The following is a 27,140-nucleotide window of genomic DNA, read 5'->3' as shown; positions in this document are numbered from 1 at the left end:
TTGATATTTCTGTCAGCTTCCGACAATTCTGACAGCAACATATTCAGGCAGGAATTTCGTAAGCTGTAGGCTATCTTGATCAAGACTGACAATTGGCTTCTCGGAGTTGCAGCGGACTTTCTTCAGTATGAGTTTTGAGGGTGTTGATTGGACTTACTCCATCCATCACAGGATGAAGTCATGCTTCTTCATTACCGTATCAACTTGTCGACATATTGCGCTGACCTCTCTGTACGATGAGGAAGGATCGGCTTAGGATTACAGAACCACCCCTCTGAGTGGCTAGACAGAGCCCTAAAGGCATGATTTCGGCGGATACCGACGTTAGCGAGTTGTATATCGTAAGACAGTGCCTAAGAAGAGCGTGGGTCACGTGGGCCGGCCGTCGGCGCATCCAACGGAATCGGTGTCCCCACCCGAGCGGACACGGGAGTGGACTTCGGACGAGTCGGGCCTGTCCAGCGGAGCAGAGCTGCCGGCATCCCATACAGGATGCGCCAAGACAATCTCCATTATCCGATGGGGGTTGGGTAAACGCAAGGACAGTGACTCAAAACGCACGAAATCAATGATTTGTCCCTGTTGTGGCCGCATTGAAGCAACGAGAATCAAGCATTGCGGGGTCAGGTCTGATTCCATCATTCGAGCAAAGCTTGAGTCACAATCGAACAAAAACACAATCATGAATCTGCCCAAAGCAGAAAATGAGGGGTAAACCAAGCACATTTACGAGTGCATCCTATTGTCCGTGACGCAAAACATGACAGCCGACGCCATCGAGACATCCGCGGCCGCGTAAAACATGCTGGTGATGAGCCAATCAGAATGCCAAATTGAATGAGTCAACCGGCCAAACGTCCGCCTAAAACGTGCCACAACCACCACAAACAGGATGAATTCTAGGTGCCTGGGGTCTGATCTGCATGTAAGGTACGATGAGAGCTTTATCGATAACGGCGAGGGCGGTGTTGGACGCCTTGGCGTGACAAGCTGAGCTTCCGTTGCTTGTTGCCATCATCGGGAGAGCCACTAGTGAAAGCGATGGCTTTTGGCTTGGGCGGAAATAAATTGGTGCTTTTCAGGCTTTCAGTAAGGCACTCGAAGGTGGAATACACCGCGGCAACAGCCACCAAGCCAAGAGTTGTCGCGCGGTTTGGTCAGGGGTGATGAAAGCAAGATGCAGCAAAGGATCGTTTGGGCCTGGTCATGAGAAATCCTACACACCTCCATCAATGGTTGAAGTATAAAGCCGGGCTGTCACCGCTGAATTGGTCGGTTTCTCAAATGAATCCTCTTATTCCACCCTCAACCCGACCTTGCACTGCCTCTCACATTCCATCATCAACATCGCAACCATGGACATCGAGAAGAAGGAGTATCACGTCCGTGATCTCCCCACGCGGACTGTCACCCTCTTTCCGAGTAAAGCTCAAGTCGTCCGCGACCTCAAACAACTTGCCCTCAAGGTGAATCCTTCCAACCCCTTGCTATTGGGCATCCTCTAATGCCAGCGCAGCCCGGCACGAACGAAGTAACCATCATCGGCCTCACCCCAACCGTCGACGACTCCACCATCAAAGTCGAAGGCACCGGCTCCGCAATCATATCAGACATTGCAATCGAGTTCTTGCCCAATGGCGACATCTTCGAAGAGGCGTACCCAGAGATCGACTCAGACCTCAGCGACGACGAAGAGGACGACGTCGACACAGACAAATATGAAATCCCGGACTCCTCAGCCCTCCAAGCCGCGCGCGCCAAAGTAGTCAAACTGGAGGACGAAGAAAGCCAGGCCAGAGAAATCCTCGACAGCGCCGCCAAACGCCTCGCCATCCTCGACGCGCACTGTAAAGTCCTCGACGAGAAGAAGAACGTCGACGTCGTCCAGCTCATGACCGCCTACCGCGCCGAGCGCGAGAAGGTCTTCCAGGACCGTATGGCCGGCACCGTACGCCAGCGCGAGAACAGCGCGCAGCTGAAGGCGGCCCGCGAGGAACTCGGTCGGCTGCTAAAGCTGAAGCAGAAGGAGGAGAAGCCACTGAAGCGGGAGCAAACTCTCGCCCTCAAGAAGCAGACTCGGGACAATGTGAAGAAGTGGCGAAAAGCGGAAGACCGCAGGAAGGAGAAGGAGCGCATCCGCCAAGAGAGAGAGCGCTTCTGGCCGAAGGTGTGCTACGCCGTCCGCGTCACCCTCGAAGCGCACGCGTTCACGCCCATGTCGTCCCGCCGCACCTCGGTCTCCAGCGACACCGCCCAGCGCTTCAACCCGACCGCCGAGACGGAGACAGAAGCCGACCTCACCTGCGACCTTTCCATCTGCTACATCACGGCCGCAGCGTCGTGGTCGCCCAGCTACGACCTCCAGCTCTCGACGACAAACAACACCGCCACGCTGTGCTACGACGCCAGCATCGCCAACGAGACCTCCGAGACGTGGAGCGGCTGCAAGGTCGTGCTGTCCACCTCGCAGACCGCCTTCTCTGGGCTGGAGCAGGAGATCCCCGAGCTTAAGCAGTGGAACATCAAGCTCGCGCCAAAGATCGGCGGCGGCGGCGCGGGAGGGAGGAATATTCTCAACAGCCGCGAGGAGAGAGCGCAGCGTGAGGCGTGGCGGAAGACGCAGGAGACAAGCACGCAGAGCCATGTCAAGCGCGACGAGCTGTTTGGCGTTGAGGCGGTTGCGTATGCTGCCTTTGAGTGTGTCCAGGAAGAGAAGGAAGAGTCGGACGATGAGATGGGCTTCGGGCTGTTTGACGATCTTCCGCAAGCTCCGCAGGGTGCGCAATTCGACAACATTCAGATGGCAGTCGCAAACAATCATGCCCGAAAGGGTCGCCAATCCGTTAGCTCGATGGTGGGCTCCGCAATCAAGAATGCCGCCCGTCGTAAGGAGTCTCACGATCCCATGCAGGAGTACAGCGCCCCTCCACAAGACCTGATGGACGCCGCGCTGGACTTTGAGGAGTCTACGATCGAGGAGACCGGCCTGACGACAACGTACGACCTCCCCGGCACCAAGACCCTGCCCTCGCGCCCGACGGCCTCGAAGCAGCGCGTCGCGAGACTAACCTTCTCCGGCGTGGTGTTCAACCACACTGTGGTGCCAAAGTACAAGCCCGTGGCATTCCTCAAGGCCAAGCTACGTAACAGCAGCAGACTGTCCCTCTTGAAGGGCGACGCAGGGCTGACGCTGGACGGGACGTTCATGGGCCGGACGACGCTACCGCGATGCAGCGCGGGCGACAGCTTCACGCTTGGTCTCGGCGTTGATCCGGCGATCGTGGTCAGCTACCCCGTCGCGAACGTCCGGCGGGCGACGACAGGGTTCTTTTCGAAGGAGAACAGCTCCGTGTACAGCCGCAGCATCACGGTCGCGAATACCCGCGCCGCGGCTGGCAAGCCTGTGTCCTTGCTTGTGCTAGACCAAGTCCCTGTGTCGGAGGACGAGAGGCTAAAGGTAGATATCCTCGACCCGAAGGGCATGCTTGTTGAGGGCGCGGGTGTGGCTAGCGGGTCGCCTGGTCGCGGAGAGAAGGAGGACGTCAAATGGGGCAAGGCGATTTCGACGTTGAAGAAGGGCGGACAGGTTGAGTGGGAGGTAAGCTTGAATGCGGGCAAGGCCGTAAAGCTGGGCCTGGAGTATGTCGTCGCCATGCCGTCGGGAGATTCTGCCGCGGAGTGTTAGGGGTGCGAGGGCGGCCGGGAAGAGGAACTGGCTCGGCCGCTTCTACTCCGAGCGTGTAGCCTCATGTAGGGATACCGGCGGGTGGATTGTGGGCCCCGATATGCCCGGGACTTTGGTAATGCAGGGAGCATCTCTTTTTAAGGATACTTGAACGTCGATCTTTTACGTTGTCCCATTTGGGAATTTGGCTGCTTGTGTTCGGACAATTTCTTGAATTCGAAGACACAGGGCCATTGTTCCGCATCATCCTTTAAACCTTCCGGAGAGGAACTCCATTCTCAACTATTCGACGAAGAACCTTTTGATTATGTAGCAAAAGCAAAACAATTCCGACCCTGATATCATTGAACAACCCAAACTCCCTCGTTTTGAAACTCATGGCATCTCTGATCTCTCATTTATGGCCGGCATCTCGTGGATTACCCTCGGATCATCGGGCAGCTCTGCGTGGTAATGGCCTTGCGGATAGTATGGTGAATTTGGCGTTCTAGGTGTGCCACTTGGGCTTGAAACCACGGTACTCATGCTCATGTCGGACACCGGTCGCTGAATACCCATGCCGTCAGAGACAGTCGAAGGGGTGTTTGGCTGCATGAGGTTGCGCTTCTCGTCGGGGGGCGCAAGCTCGGCGGCACCGCCCCCAGGGGCAACATAAGGAGCAGCTGGAGCGGCGGCGGCGGCAGCGTCCTGTTGTTGCTTGGCCCGGCGGCGGCGCCACATGAAGAAGAAGCCGGCCAGAACCGCGACGACCCCCAACGTCGACCCAACTGCAATACCTGCGATAGCTCCTCCACTCAATGCTGCGGCTGCCTCCGGCTCAGCTGTCGGAGTAGACGTACTCGTCGCCGTGGAGCCCATATCGGGCGCTGTCTGTGTACGCGTAACAGAAGTTTGTCCAGCGCCGCTGCTCTGCGGGCTCGGGTACGTAGGCTTCGGCTTGCCCGACGTGTTGACGGTCATGGGTACGCCGCCTGTGGAGTTGAGCGTCTCTCTAGCATACATCGCGAGCACTCTCGAGCCGAGGTCGGTGCAGAAGCCGAGCGGCGGCAGGTTTTGAATGGTATCTGGCCAGACGGTCTGGGTGACTTGAGGCTTATTGCTCTCCACAGGGCAGAAGTCGCCGCAGGTGTCGGGGTGGTTGCAAGCCCAGAACTTCTCGAAGCCTTCGTTGTGGGTGTCGTTGCATCTCACGAGGCCGACCCATGGCGACTTTCCTGTGCGAACGGTCAGCATGACGAAAGCTCTCAAGACGTCAGGAGGGCTTACCCATATCAAGGCCACCCTTCGGAGGGCAGTTGTTGTGCTCGTATGTCGGGTCATTGCAGCCATACTGGTATGTCACGCCGGTGGTGTTATCCCAGCAGGCCTGGGAGATGCAGTTGTCGCCGGCGAAGCAGCACCAGCTGGAGGCATAGTCCTTACCCTGAGACCTCGAGCCGTCATCGTTCTCGGTGAGGCACGGAACGAGCGAGGGATGGGCGGGAGAGTCCTTGGCGTAGTAGCACTGATTCCAGTCTTTGACTGGGCTCTGCGCTACGATGAGTGGCGCCGAGGCGAGCAGAACGAGGGGGAGCATCGTGAAGCTCGGTCGTGAGCGTGGTGTAGTGGGTATCGTGTGGAGCAGAAAGGACCGTGTCGAGAAACACGTGGAGGCGAGAAATTTGCGGACCCTGTCGCCTTCAGGAAACGAGATTGACCATCCGTCGGGGTCGGCGTGGTGGTGTTTCCTGGGGAGAAAACAAACTAGCGGCCGTTGACGATGAAGGAAGAACGAAAGTCGAGACGAGAGTTGTTGGTGAATGGGTCGAGGTCCAAGTCGAGGCGGTCGCGGCCGGTTCGAAGCAAAAAGGGAAGGAAAGAAGGAAGACACGGCACCTGCCCTTGAAAATGGACCCAGCGGCAGATCATTTCATTTTCCCTGCAACAATTTTCCAATAAAAGTCCCCCTGCCTCTCACCCCTCTCACTTGCCTCTCATTCTCAGCCCGTCAGCCCATCTGTCAATCTTTGCTTTTTCTCCGTCATGTTCCACGACCAACAGCACCGCAGCACCAACAAGCTGAACTACAGCCAAGCGTGTAAGCACGAGCAAACATTTCACAGCCCCCAACGGCCAAGCCGTAGCCTGCTCCCGAAGTAACACATAGGCTAGCCAACCAACAAGCTGCAACGACAGGATCTGCGGAGAACTGCACACGAGCTGTGTTCCCCGTCCGTGCCGGGGGTTTCTGATAGGCCCGCTGGCGGGGGCCATCCCCGACACTTACAACGCGGGTGCAGACATGAGAGACACGGAGAACGATGCCAGATTGGACGAAAACCAACTTGAGTTGAGCAGGGGTAGGGGGATTGAGCGGCCGCCCCAAGGGCTACGACTGCCTATCTGATCAACATAAAGTAAGCCGCCATCATGCACTCGTTGACTTCCCATCACGAAATACTGGGTTGAATGGCTGGCCTCTGGGGACCTTTTATCTCGGAACCTATTATCTCGTCAGGTCATATACAAGCCACGCTTATTTAATGCTCGATTATTACTGCCGACAGTGGCAAGGAGCGCAAATCAAAAGACGATATCCTGGGCTTACGTAGCTGAGAACTATCCGTATCACTATACATCAGGTGACGTCTTTATATGGATATGCCAACGTATTTTTCAAAGCCTGGGCACCTAGGTTGGTTGGATCGGCCGCATAACTCTGACCAGATTCTTGGGTCTGGCGGGTCAGCCCCATTGACGCGACCACATGGTCTTCCATCACTGGATAATTCTTGTCCTGACTCAAGATCTGCAGTTTTTTTCACCCCCAAAAAGATAGCAATCGTAACCCGGGCCCTTGGTGGAAGGAGCACTCCAGCAGGGCCGTTTCCGACCAACATGCTGCAAGGAGTCGCACTTCCCAGGAGCGGTAGCCAACGTCCATCGCGCCTCTCGCTACCTCGTGACAGTATCAAAGCAGCTGGGGCCTTTGAGTATGATCACTGAATGATAGTGAGAGGGCTATCAGAGACGTGCTGGACATCGTAAACATACCGGATAAGGAGACTCGGAATATTGAGGCTTTGCCGTCATAACCCGGCCGAGCCTGCAAAAAAGGTCGCGCCTGCCGTCTCAACTCTCCTTCCGACTCTGACGCTACTTCGCGTCACTACCCGTCAACGCATATCGACATTTGGGTAAGTTGTGTAAAATGTTTCTTCCTGCCAACGAGGTCAACCGTTTCGGGCATCTTTGACTTACTGCGGCTTTAAAGGCAACAGGAATGGATGAAGAAACATATGGATTGCCTCGCCGTCCAGAGCGCCATGAACAGCGGAAATACAGTTGAAGTCTGAACAACTGTAAGACGTGCAACAGATTTATGGATGCTTCTCAACTCAGTCGGGCCCTCGATTCGAAAGAGAATTGAGGCTATTTGCGCGACGGTCACTAGGTAAAGCCGTTACTCCGCTCCTGGGCTTCGCTCGTCTGTCGTCATTGAATTGATGTGAATATCAGATGAGGACGGGGCCACGGGCATTGGTAATTCCTATGTTAGGGGAGTCGTCGCTACCTGGTTGATATAGACCACAGGAACCGTCCGCCAAGATGGTTCGGATGTAAAGCCAAGTACGTTGGTCGAGGTGGATGTCTACCGCAACGAAAGGGCCGTGGGTTGAGCATACTCTCGACAGAGACCACGTTCCTTCACCATTGGCATCAAAGTTTGACGGAGCTTCGACTTAGCCCGTCCGTAGAAATCTTGAATTGCCCGCGTCGATATTATTTCAGCACCTGCAGTCAGAGAAGCAAGAGAGAATTCATCCCTCTGCTTTTGGTCTTACGGACTGTTCTATTGGGGCTTTAGGTTGTGTCCACCCTAAAAACTTCTGTTCGGGGACGTTTTACGAGTGCTCCTTCTCGGCGCCTCTTTGGCTGCAGATGTCTCTGGTTGTCTGTCGCCTGGATACATTGCAGTCGTATACTTCATGAAGGCTACGTAGGTAGTCTCTGCAAAGTTTGGTGTCAACACCATTTTGTTCTGGGACGTTTCTTTTCAGTGACATGCCCTACGGCTCTGAATACGCAACCTTCCATCGAGAAACTTCACTATGCCCGATTTTCAACCTATTCAACCCGCTCTCATGACATACGTGGCGATGCCGTGGAGGTCATCAAGATCGAAGATGAAGAGCACAGCCTTCTCAGGTTCCTTCGGCGTGGGATCAACAACGCATTCGACACAGAAAGCGGACATGTGCTAACCGAGACATCCCCACCGCAGTTACAACACGAGTGGAAGCATGACATACTGGGTCAAGACGCCATATAATTCATGTCCCATCTGGAAGACTTGCTTCGGTTAAGTGCTGTCAGCGCTGCCAGAAAAATGTTAATGTGGCTGCTTGGTAGCACGCGTAAGGTCATGTATAAATCTGGCCGTGGTACTGAAACCTACGTCGTAGTAGGTCTTCGAGAATACATCATTAGCCGTTCTATTGAGGCTCTCTGTGACAAAGAGCAAGGTGGGTAGATCAGTAATTAGGAACTCGTAGCTTAAGTAATCTCGAACAAAACTCGGCAAAACGCAGTTTTGGAGTATCGAGGAGAGAAATCGACATGGTATGCATGAGATTTCTGCCTTTCTGGAAATAACGATTACTGACCTCAGTGCCTACTAGCTCGTGCTACGCCTCACCAGTCAGGGCCTGAACCCAGGCCTCGCCCAGGAAAGAGTTATACGAGCGATTAACAACCGCATTATCAAGAACCTCAACAACAGTAGCACCCTTGCAGACGAGTCGCCCCCTAACGCTCAAAAGCGCGGTCGCGATACTAGCAACTGTAGCGATCGTCAACCCACGAAGAAGAAGGCGCAGGTAGCGTTACTGCCGCCTAGAGGGAACGAGCAGGCCCCAGGGTGAGACCATTCTAATGAGAAATAAACCTAACTATTTCCCTAGTTACTAACTAGGTTGCTCAAACCAGTAATAAGTCTTATGATAACCACTCAATTATTGATAATAACTTGATTATTAATAGTGACCTGATTGTTAATAACGGCTCTATCCCAGAGGACAACTCTGTCCTAGAGGACGTCTCCATCCTACAGGACGACTTCGACAATGTCAGCACTAAGACCGTCAGAGCAGCCACTAAGGCTACCAAGCCTCCAAAGCCACCTTCATATACAGTGGCATTATCTAACATTCTGGACAAGACGACTATGAGCCAAATGCATGCAAAACTCGTGCAGAATCTCACTGTGCTTCCAGTCAGGATCACTCGGTCAGCAAAGCAGGAGGTTATCAGCACCCTCAAGCTTGACAAGCAAGCCCTTGCTCTCACCTCTAGCTACTTCTCCCATCTGCGCGCACAAAATTCAACTCGTGTTTACGCTCTTCGCACCCATCGCATTTCAGCTTTTTCACCACCTTCAGAATCACAACAGTCACAGAAAACATGGAAGAGCAAGCCTTGTCAGAGGAACTCGGGTGCTGTGGGACGAATTGGGAAAGAGCGCCTGAGGTCAGTTGAGTTGCGACTTCCCGTTGCTGCTTCTCTCGATCGCGTCGCGTCGCTTCGGCTATTTAGCCACCACCACCTACATCAACTCTTACTTTCTCCCACCGCCAAAAACTCTTGTACCGTGAAAATCCTTTCGCCTCCAAACTGCCCCCGAGCCAGGGCGTCTGGTCTCCTACTTCCAACCCACTTCCAACCCTCTTCCAACCCTCTTCCACTTCCAATCCTCTGCCACCTCAAACTCCTCTCCTCCCAAACCTTTCTCACCTGCCACCTTCTTCGACTGTCAATTTTTTCCGCCTCCAAACTTCCAACTTTCCCTCGCAATCAAAATTCGATCGTCCCCAATTCCTTCCCACTTCATTTTGGGAAAGCCCCAGCCCCTCGAAAATGGAGGCCTTACCAGTGGAGACGATCGTGGAGATCATGCGACAGTGCGACAGTATCGGCGACCTTCTCGCACTTGCTTCTACATGCGAACGCTTTCAATCGACTTTCGACAAGTTCTCTCCTAGCATTCTTCAGCATCTCAGGGCTCCTGGCATCCCAGACTTTGATGACGCTCTCGTAGTGGTAAGACACCACCACCATTTTTCTCCCGTTGCAAAGAACCAATCTAACAAAGTTCTTTTCAAACAGGTCAGAGCAACCGCTATCGTCAAAGACTACTACGCCAAGGGAGTGCTACCACCCCAGCCCTTTCCCTTTGACCAGCTCGCGCACGGAAAGTCACCCGCGACCCTGATTGAGTACCAAAAGGTCGCCAACCTCATTGAGTTTCTAAAGTTGATTGAGGCTGAATTCGCTCACATCTGGCGGAAGTACCTGCCATACATCAAAGATGACCTCGATGACCTCCGGCGCTCATGGGAAGGCGTGTTCAACGACAGCATGCTCAAAGCCCTACTCATGAATGCTGCCTTGGCTGGGGAGATGGCGGAGCCTTTTTGGAACGCCGGCCAAAAACTCAGCCATCCTTCCGACACTGGTGCCAAGATCCTGCAGTCAATTGAGGACCCTGGAAGCCGTCATCTGGGAGGTAGTTGGCAGCGCGACGAGTCTGGCATGACTTGGGTCACGCGTGACCACTACGCGGAAGTCAAAGATTGGCTCAACGACAAAGACATTCAGTATCTCGAGACATACACCGCCTACAGAAATGACAGGTTCACGGGTCTCAGCAAGGATCTCTGCAACACAACCTTCGGCAAGCTACCAAAGCACTTCAGGCTCGAAAACAAGTCCGCCGACTGTTTTCTTCCTCGAGTGTTTCAGACGACCTTGAGGGACTTGCAAGACTATGCATTTTTCGAGCATCCCGTCGATCAAGAGAACCTTCCGTACTTTCAATCTAGGTTCAACAGCGATTCTCCGATCAAGCAGATGGTCGTTGCGATTCTCCACCTCGGTCCATTCCTGCCAGGAAAGCTCACTCGCCTCAGTCCCGAAGCTCATGCCGGAAGAAAAACCGTCGACTTTGTCCCATTCGGATGCTTCAACGTCCACACTTACGCATTCGACGCCGTTGAGGGGGACTATTGGGAGCCTGAGTTCTTCTGGGGACAGGTTGGTGGCATTAGTCTGCTGAAGGCTCACAAGCCCCACGGCGTTGATTCGGGAGGAAAGTTCGCGGACCTTACCGACATTCTGAGCTTCCATCGGGGAGATTTGGATTACATATTTGAGAAGAATGATGAAAAGTACAATTGCGGGTATGATCGTCGTTGTCAAGCCGAGGCCGACTGGGACACCCGGTGGAACAGGATCAGGTGCGACGGAGACATGGATTGGTAGGGTGTGGAACACGGTCACCGGAAAATAGCTTAAACACAGGATGGCATACAAGATTATCGATAGCTTCAACACATGTTGGTCTGCAGGACGTGTGTATCACGATGCGTCACGGATGGTCCACGTGATGTTCAATCTTCAATTCTATTTCGAATGAGACGATCGAGGTAGCGACTGACAATTCCATGTTTTCCAAACCCATCCATCCAACACTTTGCAAGTAGTAACACTGGCGCTATAGAAAATTACCCATCAAATCTATCTCTATCAAAATTCTTTTCACATCGGTGGCTCAACCTTCATTGCCGGTGACTTCCGTGATTCGCATCGTCTGGGCCTCCGGCAAGGCCTGGGGAATAAGTTGTTTCGCAAGCGGAGGTGGATCTTTTTGAAGTGCTCCCTCTGCAAAATCGTTAGTTGACCGTCCTTTGGTTTTCTGAGAAGACTGGCTCACCATGTTGTCTTTGCGACTGAATATTCGACCGCAATCAGGGTGCGGGCACTTGATTGTGGGCTGGTGTGAGCCCATATGGCGTTGGTAGTCTTTCCTCGTTGAAAAGCCAACGCCGGCTTTCGCGCAGGGCTTCTCCGTGCAGAAGAAGCACTTATCGTGGCCTCGGTAGTGCTTCCTCAAGTCGCACGCGCGGATGAACACCCGCGTCGACCTGCAGCCCTGGAACTTGCATCGCCAACTTCCATTCGCGTCGAGGTATCCCATGTGGCGCAGGTCTTCTGGTTCCCAAGTCTCCTCCTCGCGCTCTTCTGCTGGACTGGATGAACCCTCACTCGTACTCCATACGTCCCAGCTGGGGGGTTGGCCGGCCATAATGTTGGCTGGCGTGGGAGATGTGATCACCCGTCTGTTGGAGGCCTGGACCAGATGGCTGGGCCCGTACTGTGGTATGGGACCGGAGGTCGTATCCAGGTACGGCAAGGGCTGGTAGAGGCATACGGGATCTGGATGCAACGTGGATTGAAACCATTCTCCGTTGAACGGAGGCGCTGGCCCGAGGCTGAACGGGTAGGGCGCCGGTCGCGTCTCGACTTGTGGGAAGTATTCGCCTCCATTGAAGGAGTTTCGCTCAGTCTCAAATGGTGGTTCCATCTTGTTGACAGAATTCTTCGAGCATGCGAATCAACGGCAAAAACAAGCTTGAAAGAAGGAAAGAGATCAGCAGAGGTTGTCCTGTTTGTGGAACGGGGGAATAGCAAAATGTGGCAGAATGCTCCGAGTTAAAGACGAAACCAACCCGTAGAAAATCATAGATTTCCAACCCGTCGATGTATATCTGGGCATGATAAACTCTATTCTCGTAACCTGGGCCAATAGTGAAGCGGCGGTATAGCAGTTTGGGGTGCCGTTTCACCAGTACGTACTTTCTGTTGTTGGCCGACATTCCACAACTTCGAGAACTTGGCTTCACCCCGCCTGGGCCCTTTCATCGCCGAATGAACGGGCCATGTGGCGGTTGGTAATCGGCAGCCGCTGTGGTCGGCATTCGATTCAGCTGAGAGTCGCCTTACGAGCAGGTCGCGATCTTCCGCCGGGGCTCCCGGTCCGGAAACCCCACCATGAAGATTGCGCTGGGATCCCCGGCGCCCTGGTTTGACGTGATGCGCGTGCAACATTGCAGTTGGAATATGCCAGTGTCAGGGGCTGGGCAGAGTGCTGGCATCATAATCCCTGCTTCATTGCCCGCCTTCAACGATGTTGGGAACTATTCGGCGAGAGCGTGAATGGTGCGTAGAACCGCTCGGTAACCAAAGAAACGCCCACTGCGATGGGTTTGCGCGAATTCTGATCATCTTGTGGTCGAGTTGAAAATCCCGCTGTCGCATTCAATCTATCAGGCATCCGTTTTCGAACAGTATGCTTATTTTATCAGGTGCAAGCGCTGTCCGTGCCCGCCGACGGCGATCATGCCGCGACTCAACAATCAACTGTTCCAAGTCCCGCACCTGATATCCTTATTAAATAATTAATTGCAATAGAAACTCAAAGATATTCGACCGAATTTTCAGCCGGCCTCACCCGCGGCAGTTTGGGTGTCCCTCTTTGCGTCTACTGCGTCTAGATCGACATTCAGAATTCTACACGCTCGAATACATGAGACTAAACTTACATAGACGTGTAAAAGCGGTGTCTCCTGCATGTTTTGATAATGTGCTTACAGCTTGAGATTCAAATCATTTTTGAGAGTCCTGGCAATACACCTTCATTTCTGTGATCGGTTATACATGAGCCTTGACGGGTTTAAGCATTCACGGATCCTTGCGGATGTATGATTGAATATTCGAGGTCGTAGATCAAAGTTGGGGCTACTACTACTGTTTATGATGGCAAAAATCCCCGACAAAGGCAAAAGAGTTTTTCAGTTGCCTATGATTCAATCCAAGAGGGTCAACCTATCCCGGCTTATTCCTAGCGAGAGTTGGGAGCGTCACATTGTTTTCATCCATTCCCTGATGGAAATCCCTCTTTCTGATTCATCCTACCCGTTAGAACCTTGTCAGGTCTCCAAATGCAGCTTGCTGACTTGAATTTCTCCTATCTTTTCAGATTGAAGACGAAACAGTACGTGAACGACCTAGCTGATGGAACCTCAAAAAAGACTCAATTTAAGAGTTCGCCCACAACCGCACAGTTTGGGAACGGGGTCTGCTCTAGTGTGGCACGGCGCTGCCGTGGTTGGTAAGAAGTCTCGGCAGTTGTGGTCCTCGTCCGATATCCGGCAACAACGGCCTCACAAATCCGGGTCCCGGGGGGCCTATGGGTCCGGGCGTCCCCTCAGAAAGTAATAACAGCCTTCTCCGTCAATACTACGCGACCGGTTGGCAATGCGACTGGCTCCTGGAGTCCTGAAAGCTGTCAAACCCCTCCCACTGATTGACCGGGGTCCCTGTCGAAATCGGTTAGCCAAAGTTTCGAGTCGTCTAGCGCGTGGCGAGATTCGCCAAACTCGTGATCTTAGTATGTAAACCTGGGCAGTTATTTCCCATCGATTTCCGTTCAGAGAAAAATGCCGCGCACTCGGTCCTGAATTAGGTATCACTCGTGTCAGTCAAAAAGCTCTGTTCACTGAGCGTGAGCGTGGCCTGGCTGGTGGACGTTTTGGAAACTCCGGGCAACTATGGTCGACGCGTACGTACTTGAATGAAACACATCAAAGAAATATGGACGCACCAGCGGGAACTAGAACGGAAAACAATATTGCCAAATGGTCTTTTGTGTCAATCTTTCCGGTATGAAGATATCAATGCCGGTATTGGAATCGTGTTCGACCACGCCGACACTCGTTGGCAAAGGGAGGTACGGTTCGGACGAGGCTTTCACGAAAGACACTATGGCATGGCAACTTCACAAAAAGGGGTCGCAAAATATTGACACCATGCTCCTTGGTCAAGCTCAGACGCTAGGGGGGGAAGGTTTTAACCAATTCAGACAACTCATGCGATACAAGGCACGGCAGTTCTCAAATCATCAAGTCCGCCTTTGAGCTGGGTTTACATCTGCATACTACGCTTCTATCAACGGCCTTGGCAGCCAAGGTTTCAACAAGTCGGCATTTCTATCATCGTACATCCAAAATACGTGACGTGCGACTTCTTTGTATGTTGAATGTATAGGCGTATATCACAACCTCAGATTGGATACCCTGAACAAGAAGGATCCAGAGAATGAAATGCGCACATCATACAAATGAAAACCATCCACGTTCAAGCTCATTATGTTACAAATTTTAGAAACACCAGAAGAATTACACGGGGGCAACATGTAATCTTGTTCTCCCTCCATAAATCACTGTTCGTAGGTAGACACCAAGATGCAATACTCTGAATCGGCGACAGCTGTCAGGATAGCATCCGCATTCATGATACACTCATAGAAGTTTTAAGACCAGCATCAACCCAGTATGGTACTCTAAAATAATACTATCATGTGTGGTGACGTACCCGAGGGGATATGAGGCCTTGTTGCTGAACCTCAAACAAGACCAGATTTATAGGACGACGCATTCAAAGGAGGTCGGATTTCTCCTGTAATAATTTTCACAGGCTCGTTCAAGTGAGGAGAGAAGAGCAAAGGATGAAGCTACTAATCAAACAAGGGGGAAACCTTTTCGAGAGAACACCATCACCTTGACTCGATTTCTTTATCGATCAGGCGCGATAAGCAATTAAGGAGGCTATAACGACTTGGCCGTACCTACTGCAGCGGCTTGTGCAAGACCTCAGACGGCCCATTTGCTGATGGAATACGCCAGTGCAAATGAACATCTAATACGTATCAACTTTGTATCTACTTTTCCGAGCCAGACAATTTACCTCTTGGGATGGAATAAGATCCAATCAACTTCATACCTCAGCTCTGCTGAACGTGACCTGACCTGCATATTGGTGACCGAAGACTGCCCGGGGCATTCATTTCTAGTCATGTTCTAATGATGTATTATGAAAACCGAGCAGGAGGAAGTAATAGCACAGATGTTGTTCCATATGTCCTTGCTGATCTCGAGGATTGGGCTCTTTGTAATCAATCCGACGTTTGCCACCGTCTCATTCGCAATTATTCATATTTCCCCTTGTGGATTAGGAGCCTTTTTCATCACCAGTGGTCAGATGTAGCACATCCATTCTCTGTCAAAATATTGTCCTCTTTGCGTGAGCGGTCGGTTCCGTAGGCCAATCGCCAATCAGCAGGCCGGCGGGATACCGTATGCCGAGTACCGAGTGCCGGATACCCACTGCTGGAACAGGACGAGGAGCGGTGTGGACCATGATTATCTTGCAGAAGGAACGCCGCAGAGGATATATTACTGGGCTGTGAAGAGAACAAAAGAATACTATCCATGCTTTTACTTTGTCTGTTGCAGCCGCGATACTTGCGACATTAGGTATTCTTATCGTGGGAATCAGCCAAAATGCCTTTATCAAACTTTCACGTACCACCGTCCACCTCGACCGTCAATGTCCGAGTCATTGACTCGACATCCCAAGTTGGCTGTAGCATCGAAGGTATGGTGTCGCATACTATCAAAGGTCACACCTGGCTTCAATGTCCCGCCTGTGTCTTTCTGGTGGAACACCCGTCTTCGGGTCGCAAACTTCTTTTCGATCTCGGAGTACGAAAGGACTTCGAAAACCTAGCCCCGCCCATTCAGAAATGGTTCAAAGAGAGCGGCACGACCTGCAGCGTCGACAAAGACGTTAGAGATACCCTCGAAGAAGGTGGGATTCAACCGGACGAAATCGAAGGCATTATCTGGAGCCACTGGCACTGGGACCACATCGGAGACCCAAGCAGATTCCCGAAAAGCACTACCTTGATAGTAGGACCGAGTTTCAAGAAGATCCTAACACCGGGCTACCCTACCAACCCGGGCGCACCTCTCTTGGACTCCGACTTTGCCGGGCGCGAACTTCGTGAACTAAGCTTCGCCGAATCCTCCATCAGAGTCGGCTCATTCCCCGCCATTGACTATTTTGGCGACGGAAGCTTCTACATCCTAGACGCGCCAGGCCACACCGTTGGTCATGTCAACGCTCTTGCGCGGGTGACGACCAATCCAGACAGCTTCATTCTCATGGGTGCGGACACGTGCCACCACAGTGCCGAAATGAGGCCGTCCAAATATCACCCGCTGCCCGACGAGATATCGCCACATCCGTTTCTTCGGGGGAGTCAGATGCCTTGTCCTGGCGCACTTTTCAAACCTATTCTTCAGGATGAAGATACGACTAAGCCTTTCTACGGCGTTCATCGACCTGGTATGCTCTTCGGCGACACAGATGCCGCTGAAGAGACTGTCGGCCGGATCATTGAAGCTGATGGAAGCGGCAACACTCTCGTTGTGATCGCGCATGGCAGTCACTTGATGGACGTTATCAAGATATTCCCGGAGTATGCGAATGACTTCTTTCAACAAGATTGGGCTCAGCAGAGTAGATGGTTATTCTTGAGTGATTTCAAGGATGCGGTTGATGTGGGTCAGAACGAAGAGCCGTAAACTCCATGCGGACATAGAGGTTTTGCAGTTCTTCTTCACACAACTTGACATAGAGTAGAATAGAAAGAGACCCAAATGGAGATAGATTCGGATAGAATGATATTCAAATAACCATTGGACACCTCAACGATCCATTTGATGCGATGCTACAGACTGCCACGGCTAGTCGCACTTTCAATCAATACAAACATGCAGAGTGAATGAAAGAAACTACCAGAATGGATCTGAAATGAATAATCGCTGAGATCAAAATCCTTGTTAGAGTCTATTGTCAGACTTTCTGTCCCAGATACCTTGGCCTAGATTGCCGGTGGTCGCTTTTAACTCTTGCAGGTGATTGTCGTGGATTCCTCGAGGTGTGGTCTGATATTTCTTGCACAGGTGTGCTGCAGCCGCGGTAGCCAGCGCATGCTGACCTCCATTTGCCATGAACTTGGCGTTGGAACCTCCAATGTGGGTAGTGCTGATGTGTTTCCCTGCCATCATCAAATTCGAAATATTGGTCGAGAAAAGACATCTGAATGGAATGTCATACGGCTTTTTGTCCCGCTCATCCCACTCCCAAGCTCTCAACCGGAAATCGTACTTTTCATCGCCAGGGTAATGCAAGCAAAATGCGCCTGCATTCTGAACCACCGCATCTGGGAAAGCCTTGTGATCGCGAATATCAGTCTCCGCCAGAACATAATCGCCCTTGTACCGTTTGAATTCTCCTTGAGCTGCAACAAAAGTCACCCAATCAAAGTCAAGGTTTGCGTAATTCTCTGGTTCCATCGTTTTCACATTGTGAAAGGTTCCGTAAATGGCGCAGAGAAGGTGATCTCGGATGTGTTCACCGTTGGTATACGGATCAAGCCATTGACCATACTCCCAGAAGTGCGTAAGAGGTCCCTTCATCCGCATATCGGCGGTCGGATCCGGTACGAAATTCGGAGGAACGACGAAAGGGCCGGTTCCGTTCTCAAGACCGGGTTCCCGCAGTTGACCGCGGAGATCTGAGTAGTCTTTCGCAACCTCGATGGCCCAGGGCACAACAGGGAACGATACAGCCGCATTAGCCATCTTGGTTCGAAAAAAGAGTGTGTGGCCATGATGCATGTCGTCGGCCTCGGCAGGCGCAAGACTTTCGCCGTACATTGACTTGGATTCTTGACCAAAGAGTGTCTCCGCACCAGTGAATATGCCGAGAACAGCCTTTCCGGAGCAGTCAATGAAGGTCGGAGCCGACAGGCTGATTTCCCTTCCAGTTCGAGCGTGACGAGCGTCCAATGATGTTATTATGGAGCCAACGAGATGCGCATCGTAGACGGCGTACTCCATGAATAATGTCGCGTTGGGCTCCGCGTCGAGAAGCTGCTTTGCCAGTAAGTCCCCGTCGGTATGGCGCTGCGAAAGTTCCTGAATCAAAGTGCTAGTCATTCCACGTGGGGAGAGACCAATCTCAACACTGGCATTGCCGCCAAGTTTAGGGCGATCTTGCACAAGAGCAACGCGATTTCCCAGTCGTGCGGCTGCTAACGCCGCTGTGCAGCCAGGTATCCCTCCACCGACTACCACAACGTCATATGAGCCGGCGTCGACAGGATTCTCAGGTAGTTCACGTAATCTTCTCCGCCAGGCACGCGCCTCGTCGTTATTCTCACTTGGCGGGGGTGTATCCTCAAGGCTGAAAAAGATAGCGTCGCAACGGCCGCAGAATCCAGTGAGGTCGTGGAGCATAACACTTGTATCGCCGTGTGGGAGATCCATAATACCTGCGTACTGCCAGGACCAGTCCTCATTGTTCGTGCCGAAAACGGTATCCAGGGTGCTTTCGTTGATGGTCAGGGTAAACTGTCCTGGATGATGGTCAGGAACCCAATCCTTGGCTCGAACCCAGACATGATAGTGCCCCTTTTCTGTAGATAGAACGGTTGTTGCATCTGCGACTGGCTTGCCATTACCGTGGGCAAGGAGGTATGGCGAGCCCATCTCTGAGTCGAATTGCGAGTCCAGAATCCAGCCACCATAGTTCTGGAACTCTTCCGCTTCCAGAAGTATTCCTGACTGTGGGAGCGACGCCATGATACAAAATTGCTTATGATAGTGTATGTAATGTATTGCCGCGAATAGGAGGTAAGTAGTATAACCATTTCTTATCTTCCTCCTGCTGGATGTAGTTTATATGGCAACGCAACCATCACCGGCCCTGTTTCATGCACAAACAACCCGAGGATCGTTGAGCAGGATTATTAAACATCATTGTAGTCCGAGGTTGTCATTTCATTGTTTATTTGTGGACACCTCTTCTGGAGTTGACATTCTCGGCCCATGGACCAATCGGCTGGTTTTGATGCACGGCAAGCTTCGTAACTCGCAGTCGCTGTAGAATGTGGAGCTTGTGCGGCTTCCCGGTACTTGGAAAGTTGGTCTGAGTTAGATGTTTTATGGTTGAGCGCAACCACGGTCTAGGAGAGATGTTTGGGTAATGTCCTCTTCCGAGTAGAAGCTATATCCGGGTCGAGGCCCGGAAGGTCGCAACAGAAACTTGTAAGGTCATAGACTCCACGAATGTGTCTCAATCATGGAAACAAAAAAACGGAGGCGGGATTGCTGTCAATCCGTCGGGCAAATCGACCAAACGGAGACGCGGCGCCTTTGTAGCTTCGGCTCCCACGCCGGCTCCCGCACTAGTATTGGTGGGGACGATTGAAATAGCAGTCTGATTCCTGCGCACTCGGCACTTGGACATCCCTACATTTCATCATTTTCGGTTCGAACTCTAACATGGATTCTAGAACGGCGCGAGAGCGTGCCAACGTGGTGTGCGTTGAATGTCATTCCAGAAAGGTGTGTCGTCCCCAACGTATACTTCAACATCTGCGAGGAGCCGTTGCCTGACCACCATATGGCCAGGTCAAATGCGATCTTCAAGGCAGTCCAGATAATAAATGCCGAAACTGTCGCCGCTCTGGTGTCCAATGCATGCAAGATTGCCCCATTCTCCCAAAGTTGCTCCAAGGAGAAATGCTGACCGCGTGGCTGTTGCAGTCGACGCGATGGCGGTAGAAAAAGACGGAAGGTCATCGCACGGCACGGTCAGGCACTACTACCGACATCGCCGACTGTGCCGATTGTGCCGCTGGCTCCTTCCGGCCTCGGCAGTGTCAGTACAGAGAATGAGAATGGGACGCAGATGATCACCCCAACGCCGTCCTCCGACTCCAGCAATCGGACCTACCAGTCGGAAGGTTTCATTTCCCACAGCTCCGTCCTGTCATACGACTCCATCACCCAGCCAATGGCCATTCACGAGGGCCTTCCGCCACGAATTGTCCAGGCCAGAGATATTATTTTGGGCGCGGCACAGGCGAATATTCCCCTAGCCCCATCGCTGAGAAAAGCTCTGATGGATAGCTTCATTGAAAATGTTCTTCCTTACTGTCCTGTTGTTGATTCGAAGGACCTCACGGACGAGAACTCGTCGACCCTGCTTCAGTTAGCGGTGTGTCTCGTCGGGAGCCTTATGCCCCATGATCCCAGCAGCCTGCAACTGAGTTACTCCCTTTACGAAAGGATTCAAACTCTACTTTACATCGATTTCGAAGATGATAATATGGCCCTGCTGAAGACGTTCTGCCTTCTGTCATGCTGGGCTCCAGCCTCTCCGTATCGGGTCACGCTTCATGGGCCGTGGCACTGGACGGGGATGGCAGTGCGGTTAGCGATACAAATGGGCGTGCATACGCAGTCAAGTTACGCAGAAAACGAAAATGCCGGATGTTTTCGGCGGATCTTCTGGTACTTGAACGTGCGTGCCTCCTTCCCTTCTACTCTTACTCACCGAGTCTGGCCTCTGTTTTATGTCACCTATCCTGTTTTGGAACGAAGACGCCAATGTCATCTTCAACATTTCTTTCTACAATCCAAGTTCAAACAAAGCACTCTTTTTTGTCTAACTGAGACTTTTTACTGATCTCTCACAGAATACCGAAACACTTATGGTTGCCTGTTGGGGTCGCCCGCGTTCTCTGAAGCTGGAGGATTGTGATGTGCAGCCCCTTGCGTCGTCAGACTTCGCTGCTGAAGGGGTATCTGTCATGGTTTCTCTTCATTTCACAAGACTGATGAATGTCGCTCGCAGTGTTGCAGAATGGAACACCAAAAAGGGGGTTCCCTCGGAGCATGAGGTTGAAGGAATAATCGCGTCGATTTGTAATTGGTATCGAGGTCTGCCAGAAGAGTTGCGGCTTCACGACCAAAACGGAACCCGAAGACCATTTCACCGTTTCACTTCGGAGTTACATATCCACTATTTCACGACGATCATACTTATTCAGATGCTCAGCAAAGACCGCCATTCCCCGTGGCGGACGTCCCCAGCCTCAATTGTGGCAGCGTCTTGCGTTGCTCATCTGTACGAAGAGATTGACTGCAGAGAAGAAGCCGTCCACTTGCTCAGTGTCAATGGCTTCTTGGCTTTAGTTGCTGCCATTGTGTTGATTTTTCAGCGCCCGAAGTCGCCACAGAAGGACGTCATTCGCAACAATGGCGTCAACAGCATTTGTTCCGTCCTCCGCCTCATGTGCGCCAAGTATGGCGGGGCAAGATCAGTGCTCAAAAGGATACAGGGGCTTCAACTGAGTGCTGAGGGTAGAGAGCCTTCCGCCCATTACGACCAGAATGGTGGCCCTGCATCATGCGCCCCATGGGTAGCAAGGGCTGTCAACAGACATGTTGATGAGCTGTTTCCTTTCCCACATAGCTTTTGCGAGAACATGGACATTTTAGGTCTAGCGGAAATACGATCGGACCAGCTATCAGTTCATGCAGTAGGAGCCGTGGATTCCATCCTTTTGAGCAAGTGTCAGACTCCGGGTTTTCATTGATGGACATCCTCGAAATGGATTTCGATGTTTTTGAAACCATGACTGGCTGCATGTAGAAGCACTTCCATAAGATTGAGATAGTATAAAGATTCAAGATAACTCAAATCTACCTGGGGGCAATGGGATTGATCCCCTGGCTAGACGGACTTTTGGAATCAAGAAGGCCGGGTGAGGCACTGGGAGGTGGATAGCTCGTATCATTCTTTGGAATGATCACTCGCAGTTGCCTCATTGACTTAGAAGATGAAGTTGGTTGAATATAGCATCGACTTCGTCATTTTCACAACATGAACATGGCTACTTGGTCGGCAGCGTTTGCAATGACGGACTTTGGTGCAGCGAATCCCGTCCCTTGACCATTCGCCTCGGCTATGTGATGGTTGCCGAGTGCCGATACCACGTGCACCATTCCTCTGCCGAAAGTCACATCTACAACATACAGTCGAAGTACACGTGGTTCATTATTCTTTCCTAGCACTACGTCAGCTACAGTACACATTGTGTGAATATATCGGCGAATTCAGAAGTCCGAACCAGCTTAGTTAGCCGAATGGCGGATTCCACCCACCGGTTGGTGTTCTAATTGATGTCTTGTGTACCAATCGTAGAGCCAAATCTTTTTGGAATCGCCAGTTTCATTACAGCTCCCCATAGATATAAAGAGGACGCGATGCCACATAATACATGACTCACAGAACCCATCAGCCTACTCATGAACAAACTGAAAATCTCTTTTGTGCCATCTTAACATTTATAAACATGTCTAATCTCATTGTGGTCATTGGCGCAACTGGTGGTCAGGGTGGAGGAGTTGTCAACGCCTTTCTTAACGAAGCAGGGTGGAAGGTGAGAGGTACCACAAGAAACACCTCAAGCGAAAAGGCAAAGGCACTCTCCGCGAAAGGCGTCGAAGTCGTTTCTGCAAATCTCAATGACGAAGAAAGTCTCGAGAAGGCTTTTCAAGGCGCCACGGCAATTTTTGCATTCACCGATTACTACGAGACGTTCTTCGAATTGGGAGATGAGAAGTCTCTGGAGCTGGAGTTCGCCCAGGGCCAGAAGATTGCACGTGCGGCAGCCAAGAACCAGTCTCTTCAGAGGCTCGTGTTCAGTGCCGGTCCTCACACAAGCATGATTACCAACGGAGAGGCAATCTGTCCTCATCTTGAAGGGAAGGGACGCATTGTCACGTATGTCACGCAGGAAATGCCCGACCTTGCCGCCAAGACAACATTTGCCGTTTTCACCGTCTTCGCCAACAACGCATTGCTCTACGACATCTTCAAGCCCATCTACGTCGTTAGTAGAACTATCCACTTCAAATCATCAAGACATGGACTAACTGAATTCAAGCCAAGCGCCAAGAAGTATGTCACCTTGTACCCGACACCCATGTGTTGGGGATCCTGCAATCAACGGGGGCATCTTCGTTCGAAGACTGGTGAAGCGCCCACCACCTCCGGGTTCCTTTGTTCGATGCAACGTGGAAACTCTGACCATGGAGTCATACCTCGCCGCCTGAGGGCGAGCTACCGGCCTCGCCCCGGAGGAGGGAGCGACTGCCGCATTGCAGATTTCCCCTGAAAGCTACGTTGAGCTTTGGGGTTCCATGGCGCAAGAGCAGCTATCTCAATGGAAGTTCTTCCAATGGCTCCACGATCATTATCCCCCAAAGTGGGAAGGAATTACGATCGTGGAAGGAATGGATCTATTGACTGATGAGGACAAGAAGGAACTTCTGAGTGTCGAGGAGTCGCTGAAGCGGTACGACTGGAGCGCGTTCGAGAAGAAGCCAACCGCCAAAGCGGTCACTGGCCGGTTCTCTACCTAGGCGAAAGCTCAGAAAGCCCAAGCCTGTAGGAGCGCCATATGAAGCAATAACAGGCCTGTTGAGTTCGTGTCATTACTTCGCAAATCACTCTCTATCAGCATTCTTACGAGCATGAAGACGTATCAATAAAAGTCCCTAAATCATACATAAACATATTCGATGCTGCCGAATCATGATAAGGCGATGTCTCTTGGTTTCATGTTGAGCCAAGGGCGGTCAAGTCATCCCTGACTACGGCATACACCATCTCGTCCATCAAGACACCGTTTTTGAACACCGCCTTCCTAAGCCTGCCCTCAAGCTGAAACCCGCTCTTCTGCAGCAAGGCCTGGCTCGCCTTGTTCTCAGAAAACACGCCAGCCCATAGCCTCTCAACCTCGGCCTTTTCCTCACCCATCCCGTCGAACATCCACTTCACGAACGCAGGAACCAACTCGCTCATGATTTTTTGCCCCCAAAATTCCTCACCCAGCCAGTATCCCAACTCATAACCCCGCAAATACACGTCTTTGCCGGGAATGATACCGATGCTACCCATGGCTCGGCCCGATGTGGGGCAGATGATGACCCAGCTGCGGTACGGAGGTGTCTGGTTCATTGAGATCCAACTCTCGGCGTCGGCGAGGGTGTATGGGTGCGGAAACTGGTTGCGGAGATGAACGACGACGGCCTTGGAGTTTGCTGCTTTGGCCACGGATGGTGCATCTGAAGGGTGATACGGTCGGAGGATGCTTTTTGAGAGGGTGAGAATGGGCGTGGGCAGATCAGACGGGGACGCCATGTTGCATGCCAAGCCGATGTGACCGAAATCTTCGCCCTGAGGTGAGTTGTCGTAAGTTCAAAAGTAGTTGCCTTTGCACAATAATGATGGAGGTTTTGACCTTTTCTCTTTAAAAGACGCGAGAGAACAGTCATTCGGCGGAGGGTTTCTTGTGGTTTAATATGTGTCATCAAATGACTCTTCATACAAAAGTTCCGCTGTAGGCGATAACATAGTCAGCACGCAACGTTGCTTATCAGCCCCTGTATAAGAATAGCACCTTATGGGCCATAAGACTCCTAAGTTAATTAGGAATCACCCGTCATCGTTCCCCTCAATCGGCGCCGGCCTCCCATCGAGGCCCGGAGTCTTGACTGCTAGGCCCCGAGACACGGCGGTGTCAGTAGTCAGCAAGACTGATGCCACACAAGCTTCCTTGGTACTGCTACAGCCACATGCAGCAGCCACAGCGTGTGGTGCGTGTATGATTTGCCCACGTGGGTAGCTGCCCATCAACCGGAGGATGCAACAACAAACACGGCTTCGACATTGTCTTCCCTCAATTTTCTCAGCTAATAGGCAACCATCTTGACTTTGCAATATCAGGGTACCATATTGTTGCGAACAAACATACAAAGCCGCAGACACATCATGGCTCACCTGCAACCCCACGTCGAACGTCCTCAGTACCCGGCCGGGGTTCCCAGCAAGTTCGCTCCCGACGGGGCGGTCCAGGCCTTCCCAGGAAACACCATCATCTGTCATCTTTCCCCCGTCCGATCCTCTCTACGCCTCAATGCAGGCGCTCTGCGACAAGCTCGCAGCCAGCAAGTTCGCCTCTTTGATCACCCTCCTACCACCGACGAGCTTCCACGTGACAGTCTTCGAAGGCGTGTGTGATCAAGTTCGGAAACCTGGATACTGGCCATCTAATCTATCTCTCGATGCCCCTCTTGAGGAGTGCAACTCCAAGTTTGATAAAGCTCTGGTTGCATTTGATCTCGGGGATGAGCATGCGCCCCCGTACAAGATGACGGTGAGGGGTTTTGACCCACTGGAAATCGGCATCGGCGTCCGGCTTGACGGGCGCACGCCGGCCGAGACGGAGCGACTCAGATGCCTGCGGAACAGGCTTGCAGACAAGCTAAACATCCGGCACCCGATACATGACGGATATGGCTTTCACCTCAGCGTTGCATACTTGCTCCGACATCTGACAGATGAGCAGAACCGAGAGCTCGAGGCTCTCCTACTCAGCCATTTTGAGGAGATGCCCAAGAGCTTTGAGTTGAGTGCGCCGGAATTTTGCACATTTAAAAACATGTTTGCATTCAAGCGCGTCTTCTTCCTCGGGGGAGGGTCGAATTGAGGTGCACAAACATTGTCGTGGTTCACCTGGTCTAGACGAGCCGTGGGAAAAGCCGGAGGTTAAGTGCTGGCGATCGCATCGTGAATGAACGAGGCGGGGCATTCAGATCATCTTCAATTATTCGTTCGCTGATGCAAAAGGGTATAATACAGTCTAGAAACATCGTCATCATCTCATGAACAAGCGTCTGCGCTATAAAATCCATGCCGACTCCGTGTAGTCCTTTGACAAGATCTGGTTGGTGTTCTTGGTGTACTTCAACCAGCAATACGGGTCGTCGTTGCCCTGATCATCCTTGTAGAGATAAACAATGCCGGCGCAGCGACCGAGCTCAGTTTGCTTATTAACGTTGAAGACAGCACAGAGTCGGATGCACTCCTCGATGTTTGTGGTCGGCACCTTGCCAATGTCGTTGTAGATGTAGTCGCTGCCGCAATCCTTCTCGAAGGTGAGATTCGTTCCTGGGACTTCCCATGTCGGCTTGCTTGAGCTAGTGCCGCATTCACCCTTCTTGACAGCCGTGTCAGTAGGTGCGGGTTTACTGAGGTCGAGGATGGCATTGGCTGTTCCGGAGGGCGTCGATGTGCTGGATGATCCGGCGGCTGCAGATGCCGTGGCTCTGCGACAACGTTAGTTCCTGTAATAATGGACGGAAAACAGACGACACGTACTTTGCCAGCTCTGAATTCTTCTGGGCTACAACAGCTCCAAGGGCACCGGCGACCGCGATCAGAGCGCAGAGGAGGAAGAGGGACACAAGCATCAAGAAGAAGGTAGGTTTGCGCAGGCTGCATATCCTCCCATCACGCGGGTCGCCCTTCTCCCCTGCAGGTGGCACGCCGACGGGAGTGTGGTTATTCGTGTAGGTTGTTTGCGTGTACTGCGTCTGAGGCGACGTCGCATGGTGGTCATAGTACGGCGCGGGCTGGTGCTGCGACTGGGGATAATACGGCTGGGGCGCATTGTTGAAATCCATGCCCTGATTCACTTCCAGTCCATCGGGAATGGCACCGGACTCGGGGCCCGGAGAGCCATTCGGGTTCTTGAGCATCTTCTCGGCTTCGGGCGACACGGAGTGGCTGCTGTAACCGCTTGTTCTGCCTGAGTAAAAGTGGTCGTGCGGATGCAGAGATGCCATCTCAAACACAAGAAAAGAGCGGCTGTCTGAGATTTGGAGGTGGGAAGGGAGATGCTTAAATTGAAGGGTGATTTACCCGGGTACTCCGGGGCGGGTTGACAGTGACAAGGAAGAGCAGGCAGAAATGTTTGAGGTGCTTGTAGACCGGAGAGGGATTGACAAAGAGAAAGGACAGAAGAGACGGC

General features: G+C 52.2%; 10 protein-coding genes across 10 annotated transcripts; 5 read left to right on the top strand and 5 right to left on the bottom strand.

The window, feature by feature from the left end:
• Positions 1–1,355: 1,355 nt before the first annotated feature.
• COL26b_013508 (uncharacterized protein) lies at positions 1,356–3,685 on the top strand (the record flags this gene model as incomplete). Its single annotated transcript, XM_053186106.1, has 2 exons — positions 1,356–1,466; positions 1,517–3,685. 2 exons carry the CDS (start codon positions 1,356–1,358, stop codon positions 3,683–3,685), a joined length of 2,280 nt encoding a protein of 759 aa, XP_053029963.1.
• A 375-nt stretch (positions 3,686–4,060) lies between these two features.
• COL26b_013507 (uncharacterized protein) lies at positions 4,061–5,261 on the bottom strand (the record flags this gene model as incomplete). Its single annotated transcript, XM_053186105.1, has 2 exons — positions 4,061–4,899; positions 4,952–5,261. The coding sequence occupies 2 exons, from the start codon at positions 5,259–5,261 to the stop codon at positions 4,061–4,063; spliced, it is 1,149 nt and encodes a 382-aa protein (XP_053029962.1).
• Positions 5,262–8,284: 3,023 nt separating this feature from the next.
• Positions 8,285–8,589, top strand: COL26b_013506 (uncharacterized protein; the record flags this gene model as incomplete). The annotated part of the gene is made up of 2 exons (XM_053186104.1): positions 8,285–8,287; positions 8,347–8,589. The coding sequence occupies 2 exons, from the start codon at positions 8,285–8,287 to the stop codon at positions 8,587–8,589; spliced, it is 246 nt and encodes an 81-aa protein (XP_053029961.1).
• A 991-nt stretch (positions 8,590–9,580) lies between these two features.
• On the top strand, positions 9,581–10,984 carry COL26b_013505 (uncharacterized protein; the record flags this gene model as incomplete). The annotated part of the gene is made up of 2 exons (XM_053186103.1): positions 9,581–9,763; positions 9,830–10,984. The coding sequence occupies 2 exons, from the start codon at positions 9,581–9,583 to the stop codon at positions 10,982–10,984; spliced, it is 1,338 nt and encodes a 445-aa protein (XP_053029960.1).
• A 289-nt stretch (positions 10,985–11,273) lies between these two features.
• Positions 11,274–12,086, bottom strand: COL26b_013504 (uncharacterized protein; the record flags this gene model as incomplete). Its single annotated transcript, XM_053186102.1, has 2 exons — positions 11,274–11,330; positions 11,436–12,086. 2 exons carry the CDS (start codon positions 12,084–12,086, stop codon positions 11,274–11,276), a joined length of 708 nt encoding a protein of 235 aa, XP_053029959.1.
• A 3,817-nt stretch (positions 12,087–15,903) lies between these two features.
• COL26b_013503 (uncharacterized protein) lies at positions 15,904–16,989 on the top strand (the record flags this gene model as incomplete). The annotated part of the gene is made up of 1 exon (XM_053186101.1): positions 15,904–16,989. The coding sequence occupies one exon, from the start codon at positions 15,904–15,906 to the stop codon at positions 16,987–16,989; it is 1,086 nt and encodes a 361-aa protein (XP_053029958.1).
• A 258-nt stretch (positions 16,990–17,247) lies between these two features.
• On the bottom strand, positions 17,248–19,053 carry COL26b_013502 (uncharacterized protein; the record flags this gene model as incomplete). Its single annotated transcript, XM_053186100.1, has 1 exon — positions 17,248–19,053. One exon carries the CDS (start codon positions 19,051–19,053, stop codon positions 17,248–17,250), a length of 1,806 nt encoding a protein of 601 aa, XP_053029957.1.
• A 3,563-nt stretch (positions 19,054–22,616) lies between these two features.
• COL26b_013501 (uncharacterized protein) lies at positions 22,617–23,688 on the top strand (the record flags this gene model as incomplete). Its single annotated transcript, XM_053186099.1, has 2 exons — positions 22,617–23,160; positions 23,381–23,688. 2 exons carry the CDS (start codon positions 22,617–22,619, stop codon positions 23,686–23,688), a joined length of 852 nt encoding a protein of 283 aa, XP_053029956.1.
• Positions 23,689–23,884: 196 nt separating this feature from the next.
• Positions 23,885–24,469, bottom strand: COL26b_013500 (uncharacterized protein; the record flags this gene model as incomplete). Its single annotated transcript, XM_053186098.1, has 1 exon — positions 23,885–24,469. One exon carries the CDS (start codon positions 24,467–24,469, stop codon positions 23,885–23,887), a length of 585 nt encoding a protein of 194 aa, XP_053029955.1.
• Positions 24,470–26,009: 1,540 nt separating this feature from the next.
• Positions 26,010–26,955, bottom strand: COL26b_013499 (uncharacterized protein; the record flags this gene model as incomplete). Its single annotated transcript, XM_053186097.1, has 2 exons — positions 26,010–26,436; positions 26,489–26,955. The coding sequence occupies 2 exons, from the start codon at positions 26,953–26,955 to the stop codon at positions 26,010–26,012; spliced, it is 894 nt and encodes a 297-aa protein (XP_053029954.1).
• Positions 26,956–27,140: the final 185 nt, after the last annotated feature.

The sequence above is a fragment of the Colletotrichum chrysophilum genome (genome assembly GCF_026319265.1).
Source record: "Colletotrichum chrysophilum strain AFK26 chromosome Unknown scaffold_234, whole genome shotgun sequence".
Taxonomy (NCBI): domain Eukaryota; kingdom Fungi; phylum Ascomycota; class Sordariomycetes; order Glomerellales; family Glomerellaceae; genus Colletotrichum; species Colletotrichum chrysophilum.
This window is presented reverse-complemented; position numbering and strand designations above follow the sequence as displayed.